Below are 25915 nucleotides of genomic sequence, written 5' to 3'. Positions count from 1 at the left end.
GTTCTCAACCTGTGGGTCCCCATATGTTGTTGGACTACAACTCCCATCATTCCTAGCCAGCATGACTAGTGGTCAGGGATGATGGGAGCTGTAGTCCAACAACATCTGGGGACCCACAGGTTGAGAACCACTGATCTAGACCAACCCCCTGCAATGCAGGGATCTCAGCTAAGGCATCCATGACAGATGTCTATCAAATCTCTGCTTAAAAACCATCAAGGAAGGAGAGTCCACAACCTGTGCCACATCATGTGATTGACTATATGCCCCCCCCCCATATTTTATTCAAGTTGGCATCCCTGAGAAGAATTGTCTACAGTGTTTGTGTGTGCATTCCCAAGACTCTGAATCCAGTGTCTTGAACTACAGTCGTACCTTGGAAGTCGAACGGAATCCGTTCCAGAAGTCTATTCAACTTCCAAAATGTTTGAAAACCAAACCACAGCTTCTCATTGGCTGCAGGAAGCCATGGAAGCACCATCGGACATCCAGCTTCCAAAAATAGTTCGCAAACCGGAACAGTCACTTCTGAGTTTGTGGTGTTCGGGAGCCAAAACGTTTGAGAACTAAGCTGTTCAAAAACCAAGGTACAACTGTAAATGAGTTGCCTGAACTCCAGTGTGTGTGTGTGTGTGTGGAAAACAGCCTGCTATACAAAGGTAAGATTCACATTTGTTGCTCTGCCCATTTTGCATTCAGCCCTGCTCACTACTGGCATGTGGCTCCCAGATGGTTGCCTGAAGGGAATATGGCTCCCAGACTCAAAAAGATTCCCCATACTTGTCCTAACTGCTCTCGTTACCAGTACCTAGCCACTTGTTGCCCCAGTTGCCCCAGCTGGTACATGCAATTAGCTGGATGATGATGATGATGATTGCTTCAGACATCTCCTTGCCTAGTACCCTGCTGGAACAGGACACACAGTTGGTTGTGCACTTCTCTGGATAATGGCAAATATCTTATATCATCTACTATAGTAAATAACTGCAGCTAGTCATGGGTGTGTGTTGCTGTAGGATACATTTGCATATAAGTCAAGCTTCTTATCCTGAACTTTACCCGTCACATCATTTTAAAAGACTGAACTGAATCCAGCTTGCGAATAAATGTGTCCTTTCTTAAAACCGAGTTTAATTTTTTCCCTTCCAGTTTTTCTTACACGATTTTCAGACCAATGAATGACTGATTTACAATATGGTTGATTTGCTTAATTCTTGTGAGAGGTCCCTGGGAAGTCATAAGTAAGAAACTTTACATCATGCTGATGTTGAAGCTAAGGATAACTTCACGTTTCATAATTTTACTTCTGCACATACTACTGCTCTTTGGGGAGGAGATAAAGAGAGCAGATTTAAAGCCATAAAAGTAACAAGTTAAATATTGTGGTGCATTATATTTATATACACTGAAACACCTTATATCCCTCTTCTGGCTGTAATGCATTACATAAAATGAATTGCTCACTTTCTCCTTATGAGAATAATAAATAATGATTCTTAAAAACCAAGAGTAATCCATATTCATTTTCTTTAATCTGTAGGGTTTAAAAAGAACATATATGGCACCTAGGTAAATGTTAAATAGCGGTGCAGGTTTTTTTATGGGTGCTGATGATGGGACCACTGTTGTGTTACTGCACTGCACTGATGTTTGATGGAGTGCAAACTCATTCTAAAGGAACTGTGCATGCAACAGCGATGAGTGTTTCAGAAAATCAGCAGTTGCACCAATCAGCTATTTTTTGCTAGGGTGGGGAGAGTTACTGTCTTTTAAAATTATGTATTCTATGTTGTAAACTTCCCTGTGGTCTCTTGATGAAAGGCAATATATAAATTTTAATTTTAATAATAATAATAATAATAATAATAAAACAGAATGGGGCCAAATCAAATTATCCTCTGAAACAGTTGATTTGTGCTTTCTTTAATATTCTGAAAGGGCAATGTATACACACACCCTCAACAGCAGGATTGTAGCTGGACATCAGGTTAATTCATCAGGACTGATTCCTCTTTAAAGAACAGGGAATAGAGAGTAGGAATAAATAGGCAGATCTCATAGTGGAGGGGAGAAATAAGTGGGTCCCCCAAGACCAGGACTTTTAAACTCGGCGTCAGGGATGAGTGGTGAGGTGGCCTTGTTTGCAGATTATTCAAGGTACTGGAAATCCAAAAGGACTAAATCCAAAATGGGCGAATGGGCACAAAATGGTGAATGCCATGCAGGGCAAGAAAATATGAAGTGATGTATTTAGAGCTGATAAGTAAATGAATTTTAACTTCACATGTCTATTGAATGAACGTGCAAATGGTGGCAGTACAGAGGATGTGGGAGAGGGAAATGCGGATATTTTTGCAGGAGGTACATTTGCTCTAGTGAACTGCAATCCACTTTGCATTATTTGTTCTTTTTATATCCTGGATCTTCACTCTATTTACTGCTCATAATTCTGTTTCCTTTCAAGGACTGGCAGATGTGTTCTCTGTATTTTTAGACTTAAAAAAAGCAAAGCTTGAAATGAAGATAAATGTGCTAGATGCAGATAACAAGAGGGGTCTTCCCCCCATTTTGGTAGCAGTCTGCTTTTCCTAATCCCCTTAACTTCTCTGAATCTCTGGATGATTATAGGTCTTGATTTTATTATGCTTTATATGTAGATATCTTTTTCAGACCCAGGACAAAATTGGCTTTTCAGTTTACATTGCCCTTGTGTGCATGATATGAAATGCTACTGGTCTGAGGTGGCAGCAAGTCTTATCTACTTGGAACTCTGTGTGTGAATGTTGGTTTATTCTGCTGCATTTTCTAAGATTTATCAATAGATGAAAACTATTCTTATTCTTCTGTTGTTGTTTATTAGAAACTGAGTAAGTACAAGCCACATTTTTTGTCCTCTGGAGAACACTGTCTTTTAATCTAGCCTTAGGCATGTGTCATTGAAGAGAAGCGCTTTTTGTCTCAACATTATTGGCCAACAGAAGCCATTTCAACTATGGTCCATTAGAATTCTCCTTCCCTTCCTCCCCGCTTATTCTCTAAATCTCACTCTTCCTCTAACGAACTTGTAGCAGCGTACACCAATCTAAATCTTTGACGTAGCTTAGGCTGAGAGAGAGGCTGTATACCATACATTTAAGCTTTATTTTCCACATCAGTTTATGATGTGTGTGTGTGAAAAAAGTCCTTGTGAAAATTCATTGGCATTTTACTACACATTTTTCCTACAATGCATATTTATGCAAAGCAACACCTCCCTAATATAATGCATTTTGTATATTATTTTCACTAATGTATGCATTTATAGGCACACTTAATATATGCATTTTTGTCCCCATTACTCGGCCAGAGAACTGCATTACAAAATTCAGAGAAATGTGAATTTTGAAGAATGTCTGTTTTGGTTTGTGTACTGTTTCCGAAAGTGCACATTCTACAAGTTTGCATTTTAATGCAAAGTGAATCGAATTCCTTCCCCATAACTAACTCCGATTCCAGTCCCAGCCAAAATGGGAGATGATGGGAGTAGGGATCCAACAATACCAGGAGTGCCATAGTATCCCTATCCCTGATGTATGTGATGCAAGAAAGTAGCTTTCCCTCTTAAATAAGTCCCTCTGGCAGCTTTAGCTGGTAGTTTTGAGAAATGCCCATTTGCAATGCATGATTCATTCCTCCACCCACTTCCAAATTGACAGAATCATGTTGATCAGAGGAGAAAAGTGAAAAGAGCCGGAAGAAGAGGAACTCTCTCTCTCTCTCTCTTTCTACTTTTGTGTGTGTGGAGGGGTTGTGGTTTACATCTGGAGATCACACTGTCAAGAATCTATCCATTTTAAGCCTTGCTTCATTTGCCATGTGTTTCAAAGGAGGGGGCAGAGAAACTCACCAGCACATTAACGCTGATTCTTCCAAGAAGTGTTCTCATCATGAGATTATATTTTTCTTCTCTCTTGATTTCACACACATTGTATTTTTAAAGCATGGCAGATTGCTTGGCTGATTAAAAAAAAAAAATCTCTGACAGGATGCAGCTGGTAATGCTAGCATTAGTGTATTGGAAAGTACAGCCAGAACATCCATGGTGATCCAATATGAGTCCCACCTCCTGCAACCAACACACTACTCCCATTTCTCTGGCACAAGCCATCATTCAAGTAATCGGCCAGTTATGGAACTGCTGCTGCTGCTGCTGCTAGAATATAGAATTAAACAGAGAGGGAAAGCAGGAAAACTGCCAGTGGTAATGGAATGTACAAGTATGTGTTAAAGGTGACATAACTGTGGGTTCTTATTACTTATTATCCTGGGATATAGCTTTATTTTTTAAAAAAACACAACAACACTGACCCAGTGATTCCAATATTTAAATGAATTCCATTTCTTATTCTAAAATCTAGATTCCCCTATTTAGTTTATTTGTTTTTAAATAAATAAATTTTAAGCAATGCAATCCTATGCATGTCTACTTAGTATTCCTTCTTGAGAAGGACAATGTGCATTGTACATTTAAAGGGTAAAGTGGGATCTAATCACTCAAAAGTGATTCCTGAACTGGTACAGTGGTACCTCGGGTTAAGAACTTAATTCGTTCTGGAGGTCTGTTCTTAACCTGAAACTGTTATTAACTTGAAGCACCACTTTAGCTGCTGCCGCTCCGCCGGAACAAGATTTTTGTTCTCATCCTGAAGCAAAGTTCTTAACCCGAGGTACTATTTCTGGGTTAGCGGAGTCTGTAACCTGAATTCAGAGGTCTGTAACCCAAGGTACCACTGTACTTGCTTTTATACGCTTGCAGTTCTTGTTTTCAAAGCCGCTGTGAGAATTCAGCAGCGTTGTAGTGTTCATTCCTCTGAAAACAATTTTCCTGAATAGAGTACACTTTTATATGTCAGCTTCACTAATAAATGCATTGATATGCACACTTCCCCCTAATGTACACATCCTTTGCGCACATTTTTGAGTTGCATTGCAAAATTTGAAAAAGTTCACATTTTGAAGGATAGCTGCATTTCAGTTCATGTTTCAGGAATACGAATTAGGTAGGCTCAGCTTAAAATGTGAATCAAATGGAATTTCTCCCCCATCCTTACTGGAGGCATTAGCTTATCCAATAAATAGATGGTATTTCTTTCCTATTCCCCCCCCCCAAGCCATCTATTTCTGAAACTTTGGCCCTGGTTTTCTAAAAATCCCAGCTGTAACTCAGTCGTTCCCAACCAGCAGATTATCAGACATATTCAGTACCCAACAACTTCCTTTATATTTCTGACAGCCAGATGCTAAGCATGCTCCATAAATGGGAGTTTAAGTAATTAGCAATCTGGACCCCAAAGCCCATCCATATTATTATTTTGCTGACTTGTTAAACTGTAGCAGCTGTGTCCTTTGCCCATTATTCTTCCGGCCTTTGGCTGTAATTACTGCTTATCCCCCCTCCCTCTTTCTCTTCTTCATTGCTTATATAAATGCTAATTATTCTCTCTTCATTTTCTTAGGGTTGGACACTTAATAGTTTAATAGTTGTTGTTATCTGCTTTTCCTGTCCTGGATATAGAAATGCTATCTGTGGTATGCAAAGTCATGTCTGACAGGACACTGCACATGGCCATATTAAAAGAAAGCAGCATTCTCTTAAAGCAGGGGTCAGCAAACTTTTTCAGCAGTGGGCCGGTCCATTGTCCCTCAGACCTAGTGGGGGGCCGGACTATATTTGGGGGGGGGGATGAATGAAATCCTATGCTCCACAAATAACCCAGATATGCATTTTAAATAAAAGCACACATTCTACTCCCGTAAAAACACGCGAATTCCGTACCATCCGCGGGCCAGATTTAGAAGGTGATTTGGCCGGATCCGGCCCCCGGGCCTTAGTTTGCCTACTCATGTCTTAAAGGATCCCTGAACATTGGCTATGCTGTCTGGGGCTGCCTTTCCTGGCATGTCCAGCGTTCAGGGATGATGGGAGTTGGAGTCCCGCAAAAGCTCAAGCTCCAAATTGCTGCAAATTTCCATCTGTTTTAGCATGTGGCCCTAAACAGATGTGCTACATAGGCAATATTGATATGGCATGGTATCCTATCCTGTGGTTGCTTCTTGGAGCTGAATGCTTGTCATTAGCAGAGGGGTGGTCCTAAGTTCCTGATTTGTCTGTTCACTGGAATAGAAACATGGATTCTGTTGCTACTACTGAAGCTACCATTCCAAGTAACCAACTGGCAACCAATCCCATCCAAATAGAATTGGAAGGACCTTGAGGATCTGGAAGCAAAAATCCTGCATGGCAGGTTAGGATTTCAGCAGAGTACAGAATGAGCTAAAGAACCAAGAAAGAGAGAAAAAGTGTGCCTTAAGCACTTTTTGAGTTTATGGCATAGAGAAGAGTTAGATTTCTGAACTGTACTATAACTATTTTCTTCTTCTCTGGCGATCTCTCATAGCCGAGTAAGATTGTCTTTCATGAACACGGTCTTAACGGTGTGTCCGTAAGTGACTGTGGAGGCCAATTCTGGATCCATATGTCCTTCCACAGTGGGGACAGAGGCTTCCGGGCAGGAGTTGATCATGGAGAGGGTCTGCCAAGTGTGCCTTCCTCTTAGCTCATTTCTCCCTTTTGTCCTGAGTTCGCACTTCTTCAAAGTCCAAGGGTAAAGGCTGTTCTCCAATTGTACTCTTTGCAGGCCAGTGTTTCCCAATTTCCCATGCTTATACTGCATTTTTTTAGATTTGGCTTGAGAGCATCTTTAAACCTCTTTTGTTGTCCACTGGTATGCCGCTATCCATTCTTAAATTGGGAATAGAGTAGTTGCTTTGGAAGACGATAATCAGACAGCTGAATCACATTACCAATCCAACAAAGTTGATGTTGAAGAATCATTGCTTCGACAGTGGTGAAGAGTCATTGTTCCAACACTATAACTATATGCAAACTTAATTAAATGTAAGGCCATATCTGTATTATACCCTTAAAGCAGTTTTATACCACTTTAAACAGTCATATCTTCCTCCAAAGAATCCTAGGAACTGTAGTTAGTTAAGGGTTCTGAGAGTTGTTAGACCCCAATTCCCCTCACAGAGCTATGATTTGCAGAGTGGTTTTAACTGTCAGTCCTAAGAATTGTAGTTGTCTCCGGGAAAAGGGAGACTTCTTACAACTCCTAGCACCCTTTATAAACTACATTTCCCAATATTACTTGGGGGAAGCCATGACTGCTTAAAGTAGTGTGATATTGTTTAAAGTGGAGTGATATGATATGGTCCTAAGTCATATGTAAGGACTGGGGTTGGGAGAGAGTAGCTCTTCATAATACTGCAGTGTTTGCTCATGTCATGGCCTTGAGGAATGCAATTCAGCCAACTCAGGTTTAGCACTGGGGCCATGATTGTGGCTCCATAATTTAATAGTTCTTTACGGCTGCAAGTCTAATATAATAGTAGAAAGCATTTGCTACATAAAGCAAGTAGCTGTCAGCATACAAAACTAAGGGAAACCCCATTCCAAGGAAATGTAACAATAGTCTTTGTTGCCCTGGAATCTATTTACTTCAGGAATGATAATATTTGGACTGCACTTTATTCTGTTTCTTTCCTTAGCTTTCCTACAAAAGGTAACAGGGACTTTCCTTCCCCTTCATTACATTGCAGGTTTAGCTCCAGAGATTCAGTTGCTCTTTGAACAGACAGTACGGCCATCGTTTGAAAATGTCACATTTGTAAGTAAAATATTTTGAAATTTTGTAAAGAGAGAAAGGAAAATTTGCAACAGGATGGAAAGAGCATACAGTGGTACCTCGGGTTAAGAACTTAATTTGTTCCAGAGGTCCTTTCTTAACCTGAAACTGTTCTTAACCTGAGGTACCACTTTAGCTAATGGGGCCTCCCGCTGCCACCGTGCCGCCACCACACGATTTCTGTTCTCATCCTAAAGCAAAGTTCTTAACCCAAGGTACTATTTCTGGGTTAGTGGCGTCTGTAACCGAGTAGTAGGGCAACTGTTGCAGAGTTTGTGCTTTTGGGATTAGACCCTATATTGTCCAGAAGATCATAGTATTTAGTATGATTATAGCTTAGTTCAGATTTTTTTTTTATTGGCTCTCATTGGGAACTGAATGCAGAACTAGCAGGCTCTTCTTATGTTCCAAACCTTGCAGAAGTACAAAAGGGAAAATATTGGGGGGAAGCTCCTAATATAGCCCCACAATGATGAGCCTGCTCAGATGCTATGGAATGCTGACTGACTTTTGCGGGTGGAATGAAACTGAGTGTACTGGAAAAGCACATGGCAGGCTGCAATACTTAACAGAAACAATACTGTAGCATTTTTGTGCAGGTCACATTAGTTTGTTCTGTCTGAAACATGCAGGGGTGAGTGCCAATCCTTATGTGGCCAAAATGGTGACATTTGCACACAGGAGAGGTATCAGCAGGCTTAGGGGAGGAAAGTCAGAAATTGCCCAATAAACACTGGGCATTTTAGCAGCCATGAAATGTCGAGTTAGTTAGAAAAGTAAAGGAGGTGGGGGGAAGTGGAGTGGGGTAGTTGGCTGGGAGTCTGAGAAGCATCAAAACCTGACTGATCAGCTGGCAGGCAGGCAGACTGACAGGAGAGGCTAGTTGAGATATAATCCAAGGAGTGCCGAGAGTGGAATACTAAGTACTTGGCAAATTTTGTGTATAGTTCTGGTAACTGTATCTCAAAAAAGAAATTACAGAAATAGAAAAGGTGTGGAAGAGACCAGAATGACCACAGGTCTGGACCTAAAAAGAATAGGTTGCTCAACAACTTTTAGGGTTTGTTTAGACAAAAGGGTGAGTATGGAGATATGTGGTAAAAGGTTAATAAAATGTGGATAGAGATAAATGTTTGTCTCTCTTCTCATAATGCTATAGCATGGGGTCATCCAATGAAGCCGAATGTGGGGAAGGTTCAGGACAGACCAAATAAAGTTGTTATTCATGCAATGCATAATGTGAAAGTGGTCATAGACTTTGTTGCTGTTGTTGTTGTTTAGTCGTGTCCGACTCTTCGTGACCCCATGGACCAGAGCACGCCAGGCACTCCTGTCTTCCACTGCCTCCCACAGTTTGGTCAAACTTATGCTGGTAGCTTCATAGACTTAGATAGCTTTAAAAGAGATTGGACAAATTCATGGATGGGGAAGCCTCCAACAGCTACTAGTAATTATGGCTAGATAATACCTTCTGTATCAGAGGCTGTCTGACTCTGAATACCAGTTTCCAGGGAACAATAGCAGGAAGCTGGTGGGCTTCCCATAGGCATCTGGTTGGCCGCTGTGGGCTTAGGTGGTCCTGTGCCAGCAGGCATCTTACTGTTTTCTTAAGTAAGCAATTTTTCATATGAAAAATGAAAACTGACCTAAAATAAAGTCAACATAGCTTTGCCACAGAGACTGTCAATGTTTAAACTCCATTTTTATGAAGTTCCTGCAACTTCCATACCATCAAATATTCATATTTCCCTTAAATATTGCATAATTCGGTGTGGTTAAAATTTAATGTTTTATTAATTAAGCAAGCAACATCCATTCCCCCCCCCCCAATAAATACTTTTCAACCTCATCTGGATCATACAGAAGAATCTTACCATTCTAGTCTGCTTTATTGTGTTTCGATTGCCTAAAAGAGTCTGTGAAGAATACTGTGAGGCTGGTGAACCAAGTCTTCAACATACTGAAGAACTGTAAAGAACTCGGTGCATTTAGCAACTATGTGTAGGATGTGTTGCGGGTCTTGTCAAGCCATGAAGCTGAGTGGAGGATATCTTATTTAGTTTCATGTGAAATCTGCCTGTCCGGTGACACACTCTTAAAATTATGTAGACATTTGAATTGATTTAGCAAAACAAACATAATCATTCTGTTTCAAAAGTGAGCTGAGGCTGGCTGAGTGCCTATCTATTTGGAGGGAGGAAATCTAGATGCTCCATCTGATGTAAGATGTTGTGGCTAAACCATTGTTGGGGACCGACAACCACCAACACATAATAACTTAAAGGATTGCACGGACTGCCCACATGTTAGCAAGTCAAGTTCAAGGTTCTTTAACCCTTAATAATTCAGCTCCAGTATACCTTAAAGCCCACACAATGCCTTATATCCCTGCCTCACCACTGAGATCTTTGTGAGAGTCTCTGTTAGTGGTCCCTCGTGGTTCAGATGCACGATTCGTATCCAGCAGGAGCTGTGCATTCAGGTATTGTGGATTTAGTTCTTTGGAATTCCCGCCCAGTTGAGCTCAGACAGGCCTCCTCCCTGTTGAATTGCAGACACTTGACCTAAACCATCCTATTTCAGCAGATATTTTAGGTCAGTTATGCTATGTCTGTTTATGGAGCTGATTTTGTTTGTTTGTTTGTTTTAATGCCATATTATTTTGATAGATGATTTTCATGACTGTTGTGTAAACTGCTTTGTGGGCATCTCTGGAGAAATGCATTCTATAAATACTGGAAATGAGCAAATTAAATCAGCACAGCCAAATCTAAGTTAGTGAATCCCACATATTTGGAGCGCTCTCTAGTTATGTAGAAATGCAGAAGCAATAAAATCAGGTGTGGGAACATTTTTCAGCATGAAGAGCTGTCACATTGCAGTAGTGAATGAGGCCAGACCCACACATAACCATGCGCCCTTAACATGCACACAGTCATGAACATGCAAAACTATTTCTCTTAGAGATAGTACACATTGGGGGTCAGCAAACTTTTTCAGCCGTGGGCCGGTCCACTGTCCCTCAGACCTTGTGGGGGGCTGGACTATATTTTGAAGGGGGGAAAAATGAACGAATTCCTATGCCCCACAAATAACCCAGAGATGCATTTTAAATAAAAGCACACATTCTACTCATGTAAAAACACGCTGATTCCTGGACCATCTGCGGGCTGGATTTAGAAGGTGATTGGGCCGGATTCAGCCCCCAGACCTTAGGTTGCCTACATCTGGTACACATGATGTAAATTCACAACAAGGATTGTTGGCATCCATCTGTCTCAAGAGACAATGGAGTGCTCCTCCAGGGGTGAAGTCAAACTGCTGCATTAGCAGCTCCGAAGTGACCTTCATGGGGCACAAGCCTGGGCAGTGTGCATGGAGGTCCTAGGCTGCCCTAATGACAAGATCCCACTCTCAGCTTCACTGATTTGCTCCAAAGGAAAGTAGAGCAACATATCTGGTACCAGGACTTGTGGAATGTGGTGTACAAAGTGCCATCCAAATGTCTTAGGAACTCCACTCTGGATTTGTGTAGGGTTTATTCCTTAGCCTAATCTTCTCCCAAAGGTATCCCACAAGGCAGCAGAGGTTTAGAATCAGAGTTTTCCTTGTCTTAGATAGGCTACCTTCCTAGCTTAATGAGCCCCATCTGCCCATCACTTCCCTCTAAAGCACGTGCAGAAACCACCTACTTGACTGTTGGACCCACTATTGGTCCTGTCCATTCAATCCACTGGAGCCTGTATTGACATGCAGGGCAAGTCCCCAACTCACCAAGGGTTTGAGGCTCATCGACTACCTTCACCTGTTTTAGCTAGCCAGTCAAGGCCATTCCAGGGGTGTGATCACTGTCACTTGCTGGATAGTGGAGTCACAGGTAAGAGCTGAGTGCAGGGTGGAGACGAAAGGTAGACAAACTACCCCAGGAGGAGCATGATGTGTCCCCCACCAGAGGTATTGCCCTTCCCCTATCACCCCATTCACCCCACAACAAGAATATAGCACTGCATATTACCCTAGAAACTTGATTTATTTGATAATGCTGCTTCTTGTATGTTACCTTCACCAGAAAATGTGCTTGCTCTTAATGTGTGCATTTTCCTCTACCCCTGGTTTGGTGGATATGGAAATATCATTCTAAAGGGCAGGTTATGGGGCAGGTTATCAGGTGTTTCCAAGGGCTAAATATGACAAAGGTTTCAAACAGAAGCTGCCTGCCTACGAAAGCAAGCTACCAAGGACAGTAATAGTGAATATGCATATTTATAAAAAAATCCACAACAGCAGTGATTCAGTCAAACTGGTGAACTGGAACCGTTTTTCCAGCATAATGAGGATTTTCACAGAGTCTTGCTTCAAGTGGTAAACCACTGTTCCCAGCCTAACCTTGGTTTTAATTAGTATTTAGATGTGTTTCCACATTTCTTTAAGCCTTCTTTGTAATTAGCATCCTCAATAAAATAAGTAACACATACACATTTCAGTATTAGCCTATTTTCTGGCTCTAATGTAAACATACACACAAGCACACAAATCTCCAGGACTAATAATTAGTATTATTAATTTCTTTTGCATGTTAATAGCAATATTTTCTGAAACTAGACAAAGATTGGTTTATAGTCATTTTGGCATTTGAAAATTCTCCTTAACAAGTTGAATGTATTATCTAGAACAATTACTTTTATTTGTAAGATGGGATTTGTACTGTTCAGCATTGCTGTAATGTATGAAGACACCTTTAAAATGGTTCCTTTTAAAATAATGTTATTCCTTATACTTCATGTTATTCCTTTTACTGTGATAAAGTACATAACAGGGTATTGGAAAACATCTCACAATGGTGCATTAAACTGAGTTTCAATAATACTAGCTTTTTCTATCAAAAACTGTATCCTCTCTGTATGTGTACGGTCATGAACATCATTTGATTGACAGCTCAACAATCCAATCCTAAACAAACAAACCCTACACAGAGTTTTGTGTGCTTATGCTGTTGGCATTAATTGGCTTAAGTGTACCTAAGCATGTGCTGGATTGTGGCCACTGTTTCAGTGGAAATTACTTCGAAATAAGTGGGTTAGCATCCAAGGTCAAGATACTTAAAGCTTAGAAAGATTAGGTTACTGGCAAAAAAAAACTATGAGAGGAAAAAAAGCAACAAGAGGCTTTAGAAAGAAAGAAAAAACTCTCTCCAAACCAACACGCTTGCAAAACTTGTTGCCATGGTAGCAGAAAAGGAAGTTAATAGTCCAGTCCTAGAGTGCTTGAGCTGTGGATAAAATGATGTTGTCTGGCTCCCTTCTTGCTATCAAGATACAGTAGAAGATGCATTTAGCATAACCAGGGAAACACAAAACTTTCTCACCCAGTGAAAGCTTTATTTGTTTCCTTCCCCGCCCCCGAAAAATAAATAAATCAACAAGCACTGTAACTCGAGTGACAAGCTCCTACATACCCTCCAAGTGTCCTGATTTTCCAGGGACAGTCCCAGAATTACAGAAGCCATCCTGGTTTCTGATTTGATTCCAGAATGTTCTGGTTTCCCTTTTCTCTCTCTCCACGTCTTGGAGAACAATTAAAAGTGGTGTGTGTGTTTGTGTGTAGGCATAGAGTCTTGTTTATAATGAAAATAAAATACCTGCACCAAATGAAGGAAATTGTGAAGCAGGCATACAAAGCCCCTCCTATAATTTTGAAGAAAATCCATTTTAAATTCTTTAATTGCACTGCTTCAGCAGCCAGCCATTTTTTAAGGAAACCCATGGAGTGTTTATTCCTTTATTGTAAATGGAGCCTGATACTGTCTACTCGGATGTAAATCCCAATATATTCAACGGAGCTTATTTTCAAGTAACTGGGTTTGTTCATCCTTACAAACCAATCTTAAGCATTTTTACTCAGAACTAAGTCCCACTGTGTTGAATAGGATTTACTCTCTGGTATGTTCCTGATCATTCTCACAGTTTCCGTTGCTGTTGCTGTTGTTATTGTTATATCTTGACTTTTTCCATGACAGGGACTTAAGACGGCTTACAGCTAAAATTTTATTTCGTTCCATTTATCTGTTGAAGGTGTTTTTGTTTACAACAGTTGCACTTTTTTCCTTTTCTTTACAACAATCCTGTGACACAGGCCAAGAGCTTGTAATTGGCTCAAGGTGACAGATGCACATGTTCATATGATATATGTGTGTGGTGATATCAAATGCAGGAGACACTTCCTGATGTGTACTGGAATGCCCCTGAAGTTTTAAAGGAACAACTGGGAACCTTAAAGAACATTCCGGATTGTTCTCTGGGGCTTGTATTAGACAACTTTTTAATTTGAGGCCAAATGCAAGTCCTGCTGGGAATGACTCTACCTGGGAGCTCCCAACTGTACTCCTGTGTGGAGCCAACCCCTGCTGAAAACTGGTCAGAAGGAACTGAGGAGAAAGATGCTCATTTTACCTTTGAAGGAAGGGAGATACAGGTCAACTTCAGGTTTGAGGAAGTTTGATGAAGTCTTACTGACTTCAGGCACCTACCTGCTTCTGTCCCAGCCATACCACCACCAGCATAGCAAGGAATTTAAGGTGATGGGGGACAGGTGGCTTGAAGACTGATGCGTGAGTGATTGGAGGAGCAACGACTTATTGAATTGAAATTGAAATACTTTATTGTCACTTGTACAACTTGTATACCGTGAGATTACACGAGACTCAACTCTCTTAGTCTTAATTCCCCTCGTTTACTGACGCACACCCACCAAACCCAAAAGTCAGTTGCCCTGTTGTTATCTTTTCATTCAGCAGCCTAACAGCCCACAGATAGAAGCTGTTCTTTACCCTGTTGGTGTGACTAATCATGCTTCTATATCTTCTGCCTGAGAGCAGGAGATCAAGAGAGTGCCAGCCAGGGTGTGAATCATCCCTGAGAATTTTTCCTCACTCTCCTGAGGCAACGTTCTTCTGCTATTTCATCCAGCGGATTCACGGGACAGCCCATAATATCTTGTGCTGTATTCACTACCCTCTGTAGGCACTTCCTATCAGTTGATGTCAAACCAGCGTACCACACCGTGATGCAGTATATATTATATACTGTATATTTAATTGCTTTATTTAAAGATTTATTCACATTCCAAGATGGTGCAAAACAACAACAACAAAACATTGATTTAAAGAAATTTAAAACATTAAAATATCAACAAAAATCAACAGTAAATACAGCAGTAAAGGTAAAGGTACCCCTGCCTGTACGTGCCAGTCGTGTCCGACTCTAGGGTTGTGCACCCATCTCACTTAAGAGGCCGGGGGCCAGCGCTGTCCGCAGACACTTCCGGGTCACGTGGCCAGCGTGACAAGCTGCATCTGGCGAGCCAGCGCAGCACACGGAAACACCGTTTACCTTCCCGCTAGTAAGCGGTCCCTATTTATCTACTTGCACCCGGGGGTGCTTTCGAACTGCTAGGTTGGCAGGCGCTGGGACCGAGCAACGGGAGCGCACCCCGCCGTGGGGATTCGAACCGCCAACCTGACGATCGGCAAGCCCTAGGCGCTGAGGCTTTTACCCACAGCGCCACCCGCGTCCCTGATATAGCAGTGATCCAGGGCAATATAAAATCCGAATGTCATTCCCCGGAATTAACATTCATTTATTTAAGGGCTTTGCTTGGTTTAAAATCCAAGCCAGTAAGCAACTTTTGGGGCCATAGTGTTCATGTTGTATTTGACTGTGAGCATTGCAAGTTGCTGAGATTCGTCCCGGAAAAATGAAAGTTGGCTACAGTATATCACTGATTACCTATGGAAAGCTAGCATTCTAGCAGTTAACATTTGCATGACTAACATGCCCTCAGATTAACACAGTATCCCTGCTCCCACCCGAAAAGCTTAATAGGCTTCCAGTGATCTCGTAACATCTATTTCAATCTTTTGGAATCCATCCTAAATAAGAATAATACATTTAATAAAAATCTCCCTGCTCACAATCACAGATGTTTCTGAAGAGCTAAGGAGTGACCAGATCTAGGAAAAGGCTGCATTCTTTTCCTATGACCATCCCTAGGTGGCTTTGGGTGCTGCATAATTTGTGTACATAGTAAATTAAGCTGCTTCTCTAAGGGACCAGTATCTCTGTAGCTGGGGAATCATGATGTTTTGAAATCCAGATTTGAAATGAACAGGGAGGAAACTGATTACAAGTAATCTGCCTATAAATTTGCGTCATGAAATAATTTTGGGTTGGTTATATTTATATGGGCTGTAAATGTGACAAAATTCAGGATACAGAATATTATGGCACTTTACGAAGCCTTTACAGAAAGGTACATATTGTTGCCTAAACATGACATACATCTAGTCTAATTTTATGGCACAGATAAGACATATTGCAGTTCTTTGTAAAATACAATCAATCTATTTGCTCATTTTTGCTATCCAATATAAATAAAACCTGCTCACAACATATAATTAGTATGTAATAATCAGGGGAAAATACAGATGAATGTAATAATTGCAGATTGTAGGTCTATGTACACACACAAATTGTAATGATTTAAAATGTACATAAACACATGGATTAATTCATAAATTGAGAAGAGTCACTTTTCCCTTAAGTCATTAAACCAAAAAGCCCTGAAAAAGTACTTTTGGGGGTAGTAAGAGCACAGTGAGAGAGCTCACGAGATTGCGGCACCCAAAATGGCCGCTGAGGTTTCACACAAAAATTAGATGTCCCTTTTTTTTCCTGAGGTCCTTGGGAGGCATGTAGTTGGAAAATAAAACCCAGAAACTCTAGCTCACAAGAAGAATCACATTAGCATTCTTTGGATTGTGACAATTGTCTCTTTGAAAATAATTATTATTATATCCCTACTGCTTACCCTAAGGTCCCATGGTAGGGTAAGTAAAGGTAAAGGGACCCCTGACCATTAGGTCCAGTCGTGGCCGACTCTGGGGTTGCGGCGCTCACCTCGCTTTATTGGCCGAGGGAGCCGGCGTACAGCTTCCGGGTCATGTGGCTAGCATGACAAAGCCGCTTCTGGCGAACCAGAGCAGCACACGGAAACGCCGTTTACCTTCCCGCCGGAGCGGTACCTATTTATCTACTTGCACTTTGAGGTGCTTTCAAACTGCTAGGTTGGCAGGAGCAGGGACCGAACAATGGGAACTCACCCCGTCACGGGGATTCAAACCACCGACTTTCTGATCGGCAAGCCCTAGGCTCTGTGGTTTAACCCACAGCGCCACCCACGTGGTGGGTTACAACAATGTAAAATCTAACATTAAACACAGTTTAAAACAACTTGCCATCATAAAAACAGGTTGGGTCCTAAACATATTTATCTCAGGTGGCAAACGTGAAGGAATTTATCAGGTCACAATTGTTATTTAGATGGTTTAGGGGAAAAACAACCCTTAATATAAAACATTGAGCTAACTTGTGTGGCTTTCTATTATTATTGTGTTGCATTTGTGTTGTATTGTTTTCCATCTTTTAGAATTCCACAGCTGATTTGGAATTGTTTCCAGTGATTGACAGTTCCTTTGTGACCACTAGGAACTTCTTAAATGGCATTGTTAAATGACTTGAGATGACTGCTGATGGCACCGTAATTTTCTCGGGCTGGTGGCATTTTAATTTTCCCATTGGGGTTTTGATATATATATTCATTAACATCATTTTAATGTGGAATTATTATTTTTTAAACCCTTAGAATTAATATTCCCTACCTTGCACTCAATATTCCTCATTAGTTTTATGAATGCTGGAGGGAAAACTGTGTGCTTATTAATCTTGGATAATTTTTGGTTAAATAGCAATTTATGGGAAGAGCATAATATATTCCGAGTCATCCACCCTCATTCTGGGTCATATATATATGAAGAGCAGAAATGGTGAACAGGTTATGCTAACTTTCTAATGAGAAAATATTGACTATTATTCTCTTAATGGTAACATGCTTTCTTTTAATTCATATGCAATTTCCCACAAATAATCCAATTCTGTACTCCTTGTGACACCCACAAGGTATACTAGACTAGTTTCTTGAGAATGTCTGAGCACAACTTTGAACAGCTTTGGGTAGTATTCATGCAGTCTGGGTTGTTAATGTTTAATTGGGGTGCCAAGGGGATAGATAGTCCTTCTACACAACAGAAGGTCAGACTCAATAGTCCTTTAGTCCTTGCCAACCCTTATGAATCTATGATTTCATGATCCAATAACTTTTTCTAATTTGTCTGTGCAAGCTTAGATAATGTAAAGGTAAAAAAGGTAAAGGACCCCTGGACGGTTAAGTCCAGTCAAAGGTGCCTATGAGGTTGCAGCGCTCTTCTTGCTTTCAGGCTTAGGGAGCCGGCATTTATCCACAGAAAGATTTCTGGGTCATGTGGCCAGCATGACTAAACCACCTCTGGCGCAACGGAACACCGTGATGGAAACCAGAGCACACAGAAACGCCATTTACCTTCCTACCGCAGCAGTACCTATTTATGTACTCGCACTGGTGTGCTTTCGAACTGCTAGGTTGGCAGGAGCAGGGACAGAGCAATGGGAAACCCCCCCCCCAATTGCGGGGATTCAAACCGCCAACCTACTGATCAGCAATCCCAAGAGGCTCAGTGGTTTAGACCACAGCGCCACCCACAACACCTTAGATAATGAATGCCTTTCTAACTAGCATATACCGTGTTTTCCCGTGTATAAGACAAGGTTTTTTGCTGTAAAAAATTGGGGGACATCTTGTACACGGAACATGGGCATCTGGGGGAATTTTTTTAATATTTAAGCATATGTCCGGGATTTTGGCTTGGGCAGGCTGAGGTGGTCCCTCCTGCTGTCCCCCCTTTCTCCTCCCCTTCCGGGCTGCATGCTGGCGACTGGCTCACCTCCTGAAGCCCCCACTGGCTTGACCACCAGATCGAGAGCAGCTGCCACTGCCACTGCTGAGAGCGGCCTCAGCTACCACTGCTTGCCCTCTTCCCCTCTCAAACTCCCACCCTTCTCCCAGCCTGCTCACCACCTTCCTCAGCTTAGTTTGCTCGACAGCATGGCCCAGCGCAGAGTGGGTTCTGCCTTCCCCTGGCTCTTCCTTAGTATCCTGCTTGGGAGCCTGCTTCCCCTCACTTTCCCGCAGCAGCAGCTGCCACCGAGGGGGAGCATGTGGTGCCTCAGTCGCTACCTTTGCTTCTGCACCACGGTGCACTGCATGCACCTCATGCTGGAAACTTTGAGGGCGACTGCTCCCCAAAAGATCAACAACGTGCCACCACCAATCATCCAGATTTTCACTTCTATTTTAGGCTTTCATTTTCTTAATTCTGGGTCCAAAAAAATAGGGGTCGTCTTATACGTGGGGTTGTCTTATACATGGAAAAATACAGTACTTTTCTTGATACATAAAACAGAACTACAGTGGACGCTCGGGTTGCGAACGTGATCCGTGCGGGATGCACATTCGCAACCCACAGCGGCACATCTGCGCACGCACGGGTTGCGATTTGGCGCATCTGCGCATGCACAAAGTGCGATTTAGCGCTTCTGCGCTTGCACAACTGCCGAAACACGGAAGTAACCCGTTCTGGTACTTCCAGGTTTCGGCAAACCTGAAAAAACACAACCTGAAGCATCTGTTACCCAAGGTTTACTGTATTGTTGACATTTGTCTGTGCCGCTGATGTGTCTTTTAAGGTGGTCAACATGGTGATCTCTAGATGTTGTGGGACTACAGTTCCCACCATCCCTGATCATACTGGCTGCAACTGATGGTAGTTGGAGTTCAGCAACATCTACAAGGTGCCATGTCAGCTATCCCTGTATTATAGCAAGGTGTGCTACCAGTCCCTCCAGACCTAACGGCCATTTTGTTCTCCCTTTATCTTTGCATCCCCCCCCCTTCACTGTTGGCATGTTTATCCTCTCCAGTGCTTGAGCAGAAGTTACTTTCATTTGAACACATATGAAACTATCTTAATTGGATGAGCTCAGACATGAATCAGATTGGCTCTCTCCAATTGGAGAACAGTTCATCTTACTCTCAGTCAATATGGTATGCTGCTGTGCAGCTCACACATAATTCCAGGTGTCCCCAGTTGTGTTTTCAAGCTCCTGGTGAAAAGCTTTGTGATCTCATAGAGATTTATGTTTCTGCATACATATTGCCTCTGTTGGATTAAGATGATTCTCTGTTGCAATCCTGCAGTTAAGTACTATTGGTAGGGTGGCAGTTAGAGATTCTCATTTCTAGGATGTCACACACCCTTGCTTTCCTTAGATGATGAGACCCTATTGCCCAATTTTCATTGAATTGGGTTTGCTAATATTATGTTTCAGGAGAGGTTTTCTTTAAATATATATATATATATACATATTATATGCTATAACTTCAGTTTGGGGAACTGAGTTTCAATGTGTGGGAAACATCTGAATGTTTTGCACGAATGGTCTTAATTTGCATAATTCTGCTCCAAGTGAACTCATGGGATCTTCCTTTGTTTATTCTGGAATGCTGTCTTTTATTGAATTTAAACGGCTGCTTCTAAAGTGATTGACCCTGCAAGTTTCTGCTTTCTCCTACTTCCATCTCTCCTCACTTGTCACTTTCTGACTCCCAGCCATTATTAGTTTCATAGCAACGGGAATCACATTGTGTGGCAGTCCGCAGGTTGTGTGCATTTTCTTGTTTCCGTTGTGGGTCAAGGCACTTATCCAGGAGCGGAGCACAGGAGGAGTAATAGCTGGATTTTTATGTAGGCTTCCCCCCAAGAAGCGTTTTGTGGAATAAAACTTATATCCCTTTTGGTTCCTGTAAATATCCCTTAAATAGGTATACTGCTTTATGCTGCGTACTAGCTCAAGAATTGGTCCCAGGTGTTTCCTTGCAACAATGATATATACCTTACTTACTGCACCTTTAATCAGATCAGTTACAACAAGCTGCCCTTTTGTCCATTCATGGTAGTCAAAACTGAGAGTACTTTATTTGTTTTAAAAGCTCTTCCTAAAGTACAATCTGGTCTATAGAGTTTGAGGAGCGTTAGTAAGAAAAAATGTTTAATTTAGGGCTACAATTAATGTATTCATTAGTTACATGCAGTTTCATTTGTGTATCTTAGTACAGGGTCTTTGCCTTCTACAAATGAAAACCAACTTGGTATATGTGTGTGTGTGTATATATATGTATATATGCATATCTGACTGAGTGAAAGAGACAGTTGTTCAGAAAAGCTGGGTGGTTCTGAGAGAAACATATGCCAGTGTTTTGATAGTAACCTCCTTATGCAGGGAACGCTATTCTTCTTATTTGCGAACAGTTATTGAATTCTAATGTGTCCTGCAGTGATAATATTCCATGACATGTTGTTTAGAAATGAGGTATTTTATGTAAAATCATATAAATTAAATCATGAAGTCTTGGAGGGATTATAAAATTAGGTAGTTCTTGAAGTTAGGCCACCAAAGGCTAGATAATTGAAAAAACATTGGGTTTAAACTATTCACCATTGTTCTCTTTCTTTGCAGGATGATCTCAAGTTTAAATATATTAGAAAAGAGACAGAAAAGGAATGGGAGCATAAAAAGGTAATAAAATAATGGAGAACATTTTGAGCAGGCTTGGGAAGGAAAACATTGCTTTGGTTACTCCTAATAGGGCACTGGTTTTTTTTAAGGTTAAATAATTTCCATCAGTTACAGTCCACTGTTTAAACAATATGAATCAATAAATGCTGTTTCTTGCTTACTGAAGTGAATGGAGTTACTGGAACCTTCCTGTGAGTAGCCTATATTATGATTGCTTACTAGATATTGAAGTACTGGTTGTTAGGTTTTAATATCCAATATTTTTCTCCCTATTATCAGGATATCATATTGAAGGATGCATTGTTCTATAATGGCATTTGTCCTGGTGTCGGAAAATGGATCCACAAACATCTGGTTTCCAACTGGGGTGAGAAAAAGAATCAAGAGGATGCCCACGTTTCTACCTATAGATGATTTCTGTAAAACAACATGGATATTCAGTGTAAACAAACAGTTTAGCCATTGCTTATTTCCTCCCTCTTCTGTTGTCCTTGTGGCTTTTTCCAAAATTACTTCTGTTTCCCATTCACTACTGTCAATAGCCCAGTGTGCTACTGTTATTCATTTCTTTGTGGTATCCTTTCCTTTGTCCAGCTCCTCTTGATTCCTGTATTATAAAATCATTTAATGTTCCTATTTCAGTTCATTTTTAATAATAGTAGTAGTAGGAAAGGTTATTCCATTTAGAATAATTTAGTTAGCCTGAAAAAGCCTATGGAAAATATCAGGGCCAACAGCTTTCTGGATCGGCGTTCCCCATATTTAATTAAACTGGGTTTTCTTATTTTTAAAAAAACACACACGTGTAAGTAAAGAAAAAATGGACCAAGACCCTAAACATAAAATTATGTTGCTATGTAGTGAAATGAATTTGTTTTAGGTGTTAATTGATTTAATTAATTAAGAACATTAAGTAGCCTGCTGGATGAGGCCAATGGCCCATCTAGTCCAGTATCCTGTTCTCACAGCAGATGACCAGATGCCTGTAGGAAACCCAGAGGCAAGATTTAAGCACAAGGTCACTCTAACCCTCCAATGGCTTTCAGTAAGTGGCATTCTGAAGCATTGACACCTCCAACTGTGGAGGCAGATCATAGTCATCATGGCTAATAGCTATTGATAGCCTTCTCCTCTATGAATTTATCCAATTCTTTAAAAAAGCCATCTACGTTGGTGAACATGACTAAGTTACATTAATTAATTTCAACGGGCCTCTTCTGAGTAAAACTTAGTTGAATACTACCCATAGTAAAAGCACAAACAGATTTTTACAGAATGCTTGCAAATTATGTGACTTTGGGTATGTATATTAACTGTTGGGAGTTGAGGTGCGTCAACAGTGTGATATTATGTCACACATGGTCTTAAATAGGTATTATGTACAAAATGAGATAGGAACACAAAGTAATACCAGGTCTGTGTTTCCCAGATGAGCCACCCCACATGCAATCCCTCAGATCCCTCTGTAATTCTGACTTAATTCCTTTCTGACTTCAAAGACTGTGACTAGACACTTGTGGTATGAGCAAAACACTTCCACTGAGCTCTCATACATCTCATGTCTGTGGCAGAGGTCATACAGAGCTCCCATTTATGTGCTTGTCTTGGAAGTGGCCGCAAGCCAGGGAGATGCTTGGCACATGAAAAAAACAAGGTCCTCCTTTCTCCATGTGACTTTGATTCTGGCACAGAGGATCACCTGGAAGAGCACATTTTTACTCCTATGAACAGCGCACACATCCCTACCCCAAGTTTCTATGGAAACAGTAGTACTTTTTGGATCCACTGTGATTTATGAGAAGCACCGTAGAGTGAATGAGTGTACTGATTTATCCATTTAATTCTACATTATCCAAGGATGGGATTGCACAAAGAAAGAAGCTGGTTTTCATTTTTTTTAAAGAAAAAAGAAGTGTGTTCTAGCCAGGCTTCTTCTTTTTCCCTCCTTCCATGCCCACCAAAAGCTTCAGGCCATAGCTGTCAACCGTCCTTTATTTGGCGGGAAAGTCCCTTATCCCAGTGCCGTGTCCCGCTGCTGTCCCTTATTGATGATGTCCCTTAAATTTCCTGGGTTTCAATGGAAGCAGCTCCTCTCCCTCCCTCCCTGCTGGCCAGGGAGAAGGGAGGATCCAACTGTGTTGCTTGGCTGCGTTGCTCCCCCAATAAGGAGTCTAAGAACGACGGGGGGGTGGAGCTTGCATGCCTTGTGCCGATCAAATCAACTTCGTTGCCTGGGGACTTGCCTTTGCTCAGCGCTTCCCAGCGGAGAGGTGACGGTGGTTTTCCTTGCTGCATCCCCTTTGCTGGGTTGTTGCGCTGTGGGAACCACCACTTGAGGCTTTGTTTGGCTGCTGACTGGGCTTTCTGCCTTTGAGAGCCAGTGTGGTGTAGTGGTTAGGAGCGATAGACTCGTAATCTGGGGGACTGGGTTCGTGTCTCCGCTCCTCCACATGCAGCTGCTGGGTGACCTTGGGCCAGTCACACTTCTTTGAAGTCTCTCAGCCCCACTCACCTCACAGAGTGTTTGTTGTGGGGGAGGAAGGGAAAGGAGAATGTTAGCCGCTTTGAGACTCCTTCGGATAGTGATAAAGCGGGATATCAAATCCAAATCCAAACTCTTCTTTGGCTTGGAGGGGCTCAGAAGCACATACCTGTACTTGGAAAATCCCTTATTTTGGCTGCTGATCCCTTATTTTCGAGGCTGCTCGTCCCTTATTTTCAAATCTGTAAGTTGACAGCTATGCTTCAGGCCCTGCCCACCAGTGGTGGTGGTAGCTAAAGGTTCAGAAGGCAGTGCATATGCGTGACACCCATGCACCTATGCTGTAGGCGCCTCTGAAGCCTTGACCTGTTGCAGGGCTGGGAAGGGCAAGGGGATAAAACATTGATGCTTTCCATTTCCATCTAATCAGCCTATTCTTAGGAACTGGGCACAGGGGATGTGGGAGGGAATAGTTGAAGCATAGTTGGAAGGGACCATGAGGGTCATTGCAATATCTGGAAGAGGAAAGCAAAGGTGCCAGTACTGCGTACTGTTGAGTAACGCCAGAAAAAAAAGTGCTGGTTCTGGCTGTTAATCATGCTTCTGTTACATTTACACATTATAATTATCTCCCTTAGATGCTTGGCAGTTATGGTGGCCTGGGTGAGGGCATTCTCTGTGGCAGTCCCTAAGCTGTAGAATACCCTAGCTTCTTTATGGCTTTTGGTGAATGCTGAAGATGCAGCTCTTTGTTTGCTCTTTGATATCTGAGATGTGTGTTTTCATGGCCTGCCCTATTCCTGCAATAGTAATATGTTATATCCTGAGAGCTGCTGGTGAAGGGTGAGTACTGCTACTACTAACTGGACACAGAAGTAACACAGGAGTAATTCACACTCATACAAAGGATACAAATAACTAAGCAAAGAAATACTGGGCATCTTGCATTGTCTAGAAAATAGTTGCTGTGTGAAATCAGATGGATGGTGTTGTTTTATATTATGGCCCTAAGGTCCTGTCTAAACATTCAAATTTGGGGCATATTTAGTGTATGGGTGTCCCTCTCTGAAACATAAAATAGTTTTTGATGTGGACATTCCATGCAGAGGTCCATACTACATGTGATTTTCCCCAATTTACATGATCTCCTCCTCTCTCTTTTTGAGAGAGAGAAAGGGAGTGAAGACTGATTGAAGTCAGATCTTGTCATGGAAACTGCCTCAACTTATCTCACATGATGCTCATGGTGGGGACAGGATGAGCAAATGGACAGGTAACTGTGAACCAGGCATAGACATTCTCCACAGCTGCAGATAAGGAGGAGCTGCAAGTGCCAGTTGACTTGCAATGCTCTTATCTTTTAACTCTAGGAGGGACAGAGACTTAGTTTAAAAAGAAAGGAGGTCAGAGTCTGGGGCACCTACCCAGAGCACCACTGGATGCCCTTACAGGAACCATGCTGCCCAGGGGCACCAGACTGGTGACCCCTTGTGAACATATGCACCCTCTTCTCAAGTCTGAAGGGCACGTGCTTATAAAATTCAGTGTTATGTTCCTTTGACTCATTCAGTTGGTCATTGTTTATTCAGCTTTCCCTATTAGCTTGAACATAAAATCAATGTAACAAGCAAAGATAAAACTGCCAGTGTTACAAAAAATGGGAGGATTTCAAGCCACAAACTGTGCCCAATATTTTTTCCATTACAAGCAAGAAGAATGAGCGAGGTAAGCAAAAGTAGCAACAGAGTAGACAATCATTGCACATCTATTACCTAATAGGAAAGAAAAAAAATCATTTCCTTGGTATATGGAAAAGTGGTAAATAAGCTGTGCTTTAAAGGAGGAATGATCTTTATAAAACAAAACTAAACAAGAATGAATACAGTTCACATTCAAGCATGCCACAAGTTGGATCTTCAACATGCTTTTGGAAAGGGATAAAGACATTTCCTTCTGATGTTACTATCAAACCAGCTTGGATAATTAGCATATTTTCATTTTTGTTTGGAACCTGGTGTGTTAATAGAGGCATTTGAATAATACAGACAGAATCCAGAGAGAGCATCCTAATAAAAATTTAGTGAACAAAGTGGGGGGGGGGGGATTATACAACTTAAACACACACACAAAAATGGGAGGGG

At 41.6% G+C, this 25915-nt stretch overlaps 1 protein-coding gene across 2 annotated transcripts in view; it reads left to right on the top strand.

Annotated features, from left to right (window-relative positions):
* CNBD1 (cyclic nucleotide binding domain containing 1) overlaps positions 1 to 21772 on the top strand; it is a 130669-nt gene extending 108897 nt beyond the window's left edge. The window contains exons 11-13 of one of the 2 annotated variants that reach the window (XM_083451233.1): positions 7642 to 7709; positions 21233 to 21292; positions 21572 to 21772. In XM_083451233.1, coding sequence (XP_083307359.1) covers positions 7642 to 7709; positions 21233 to 21292; positions 21572 to 21706 — 263 coding nt within the window. In that variant the 3' untranslated portion in view covers positions 21707 to 21772. The remainder of the gene's footprint in view (positions 1 to 7641; positions 7710 to 21232; positions 21293 to 21571) is intronic. The other variant, XR_014513893.1, reaches the window with a different exon arrangement.
* The last annotated feature ends 4143 nt before the right edge of the window (positions 21773 to 25915 follow it).

The sequence above is a fragment of the Podarcis tiliguerta genome (genome assembly GCF_965153285.1).
Source record: "Podarcis tiliguerta genome assembly, chromosome: 7".
Classification (NCBI taxonomy): Eukaryota; Metazoa; Chordata; class Lepidosauria; order Squamata; family Lacertidae; genus Podarcis; species Podarcis tiliguerta.
This window is presented reverse-complemented; position numbering and strand designations above follow the sequence as displayed.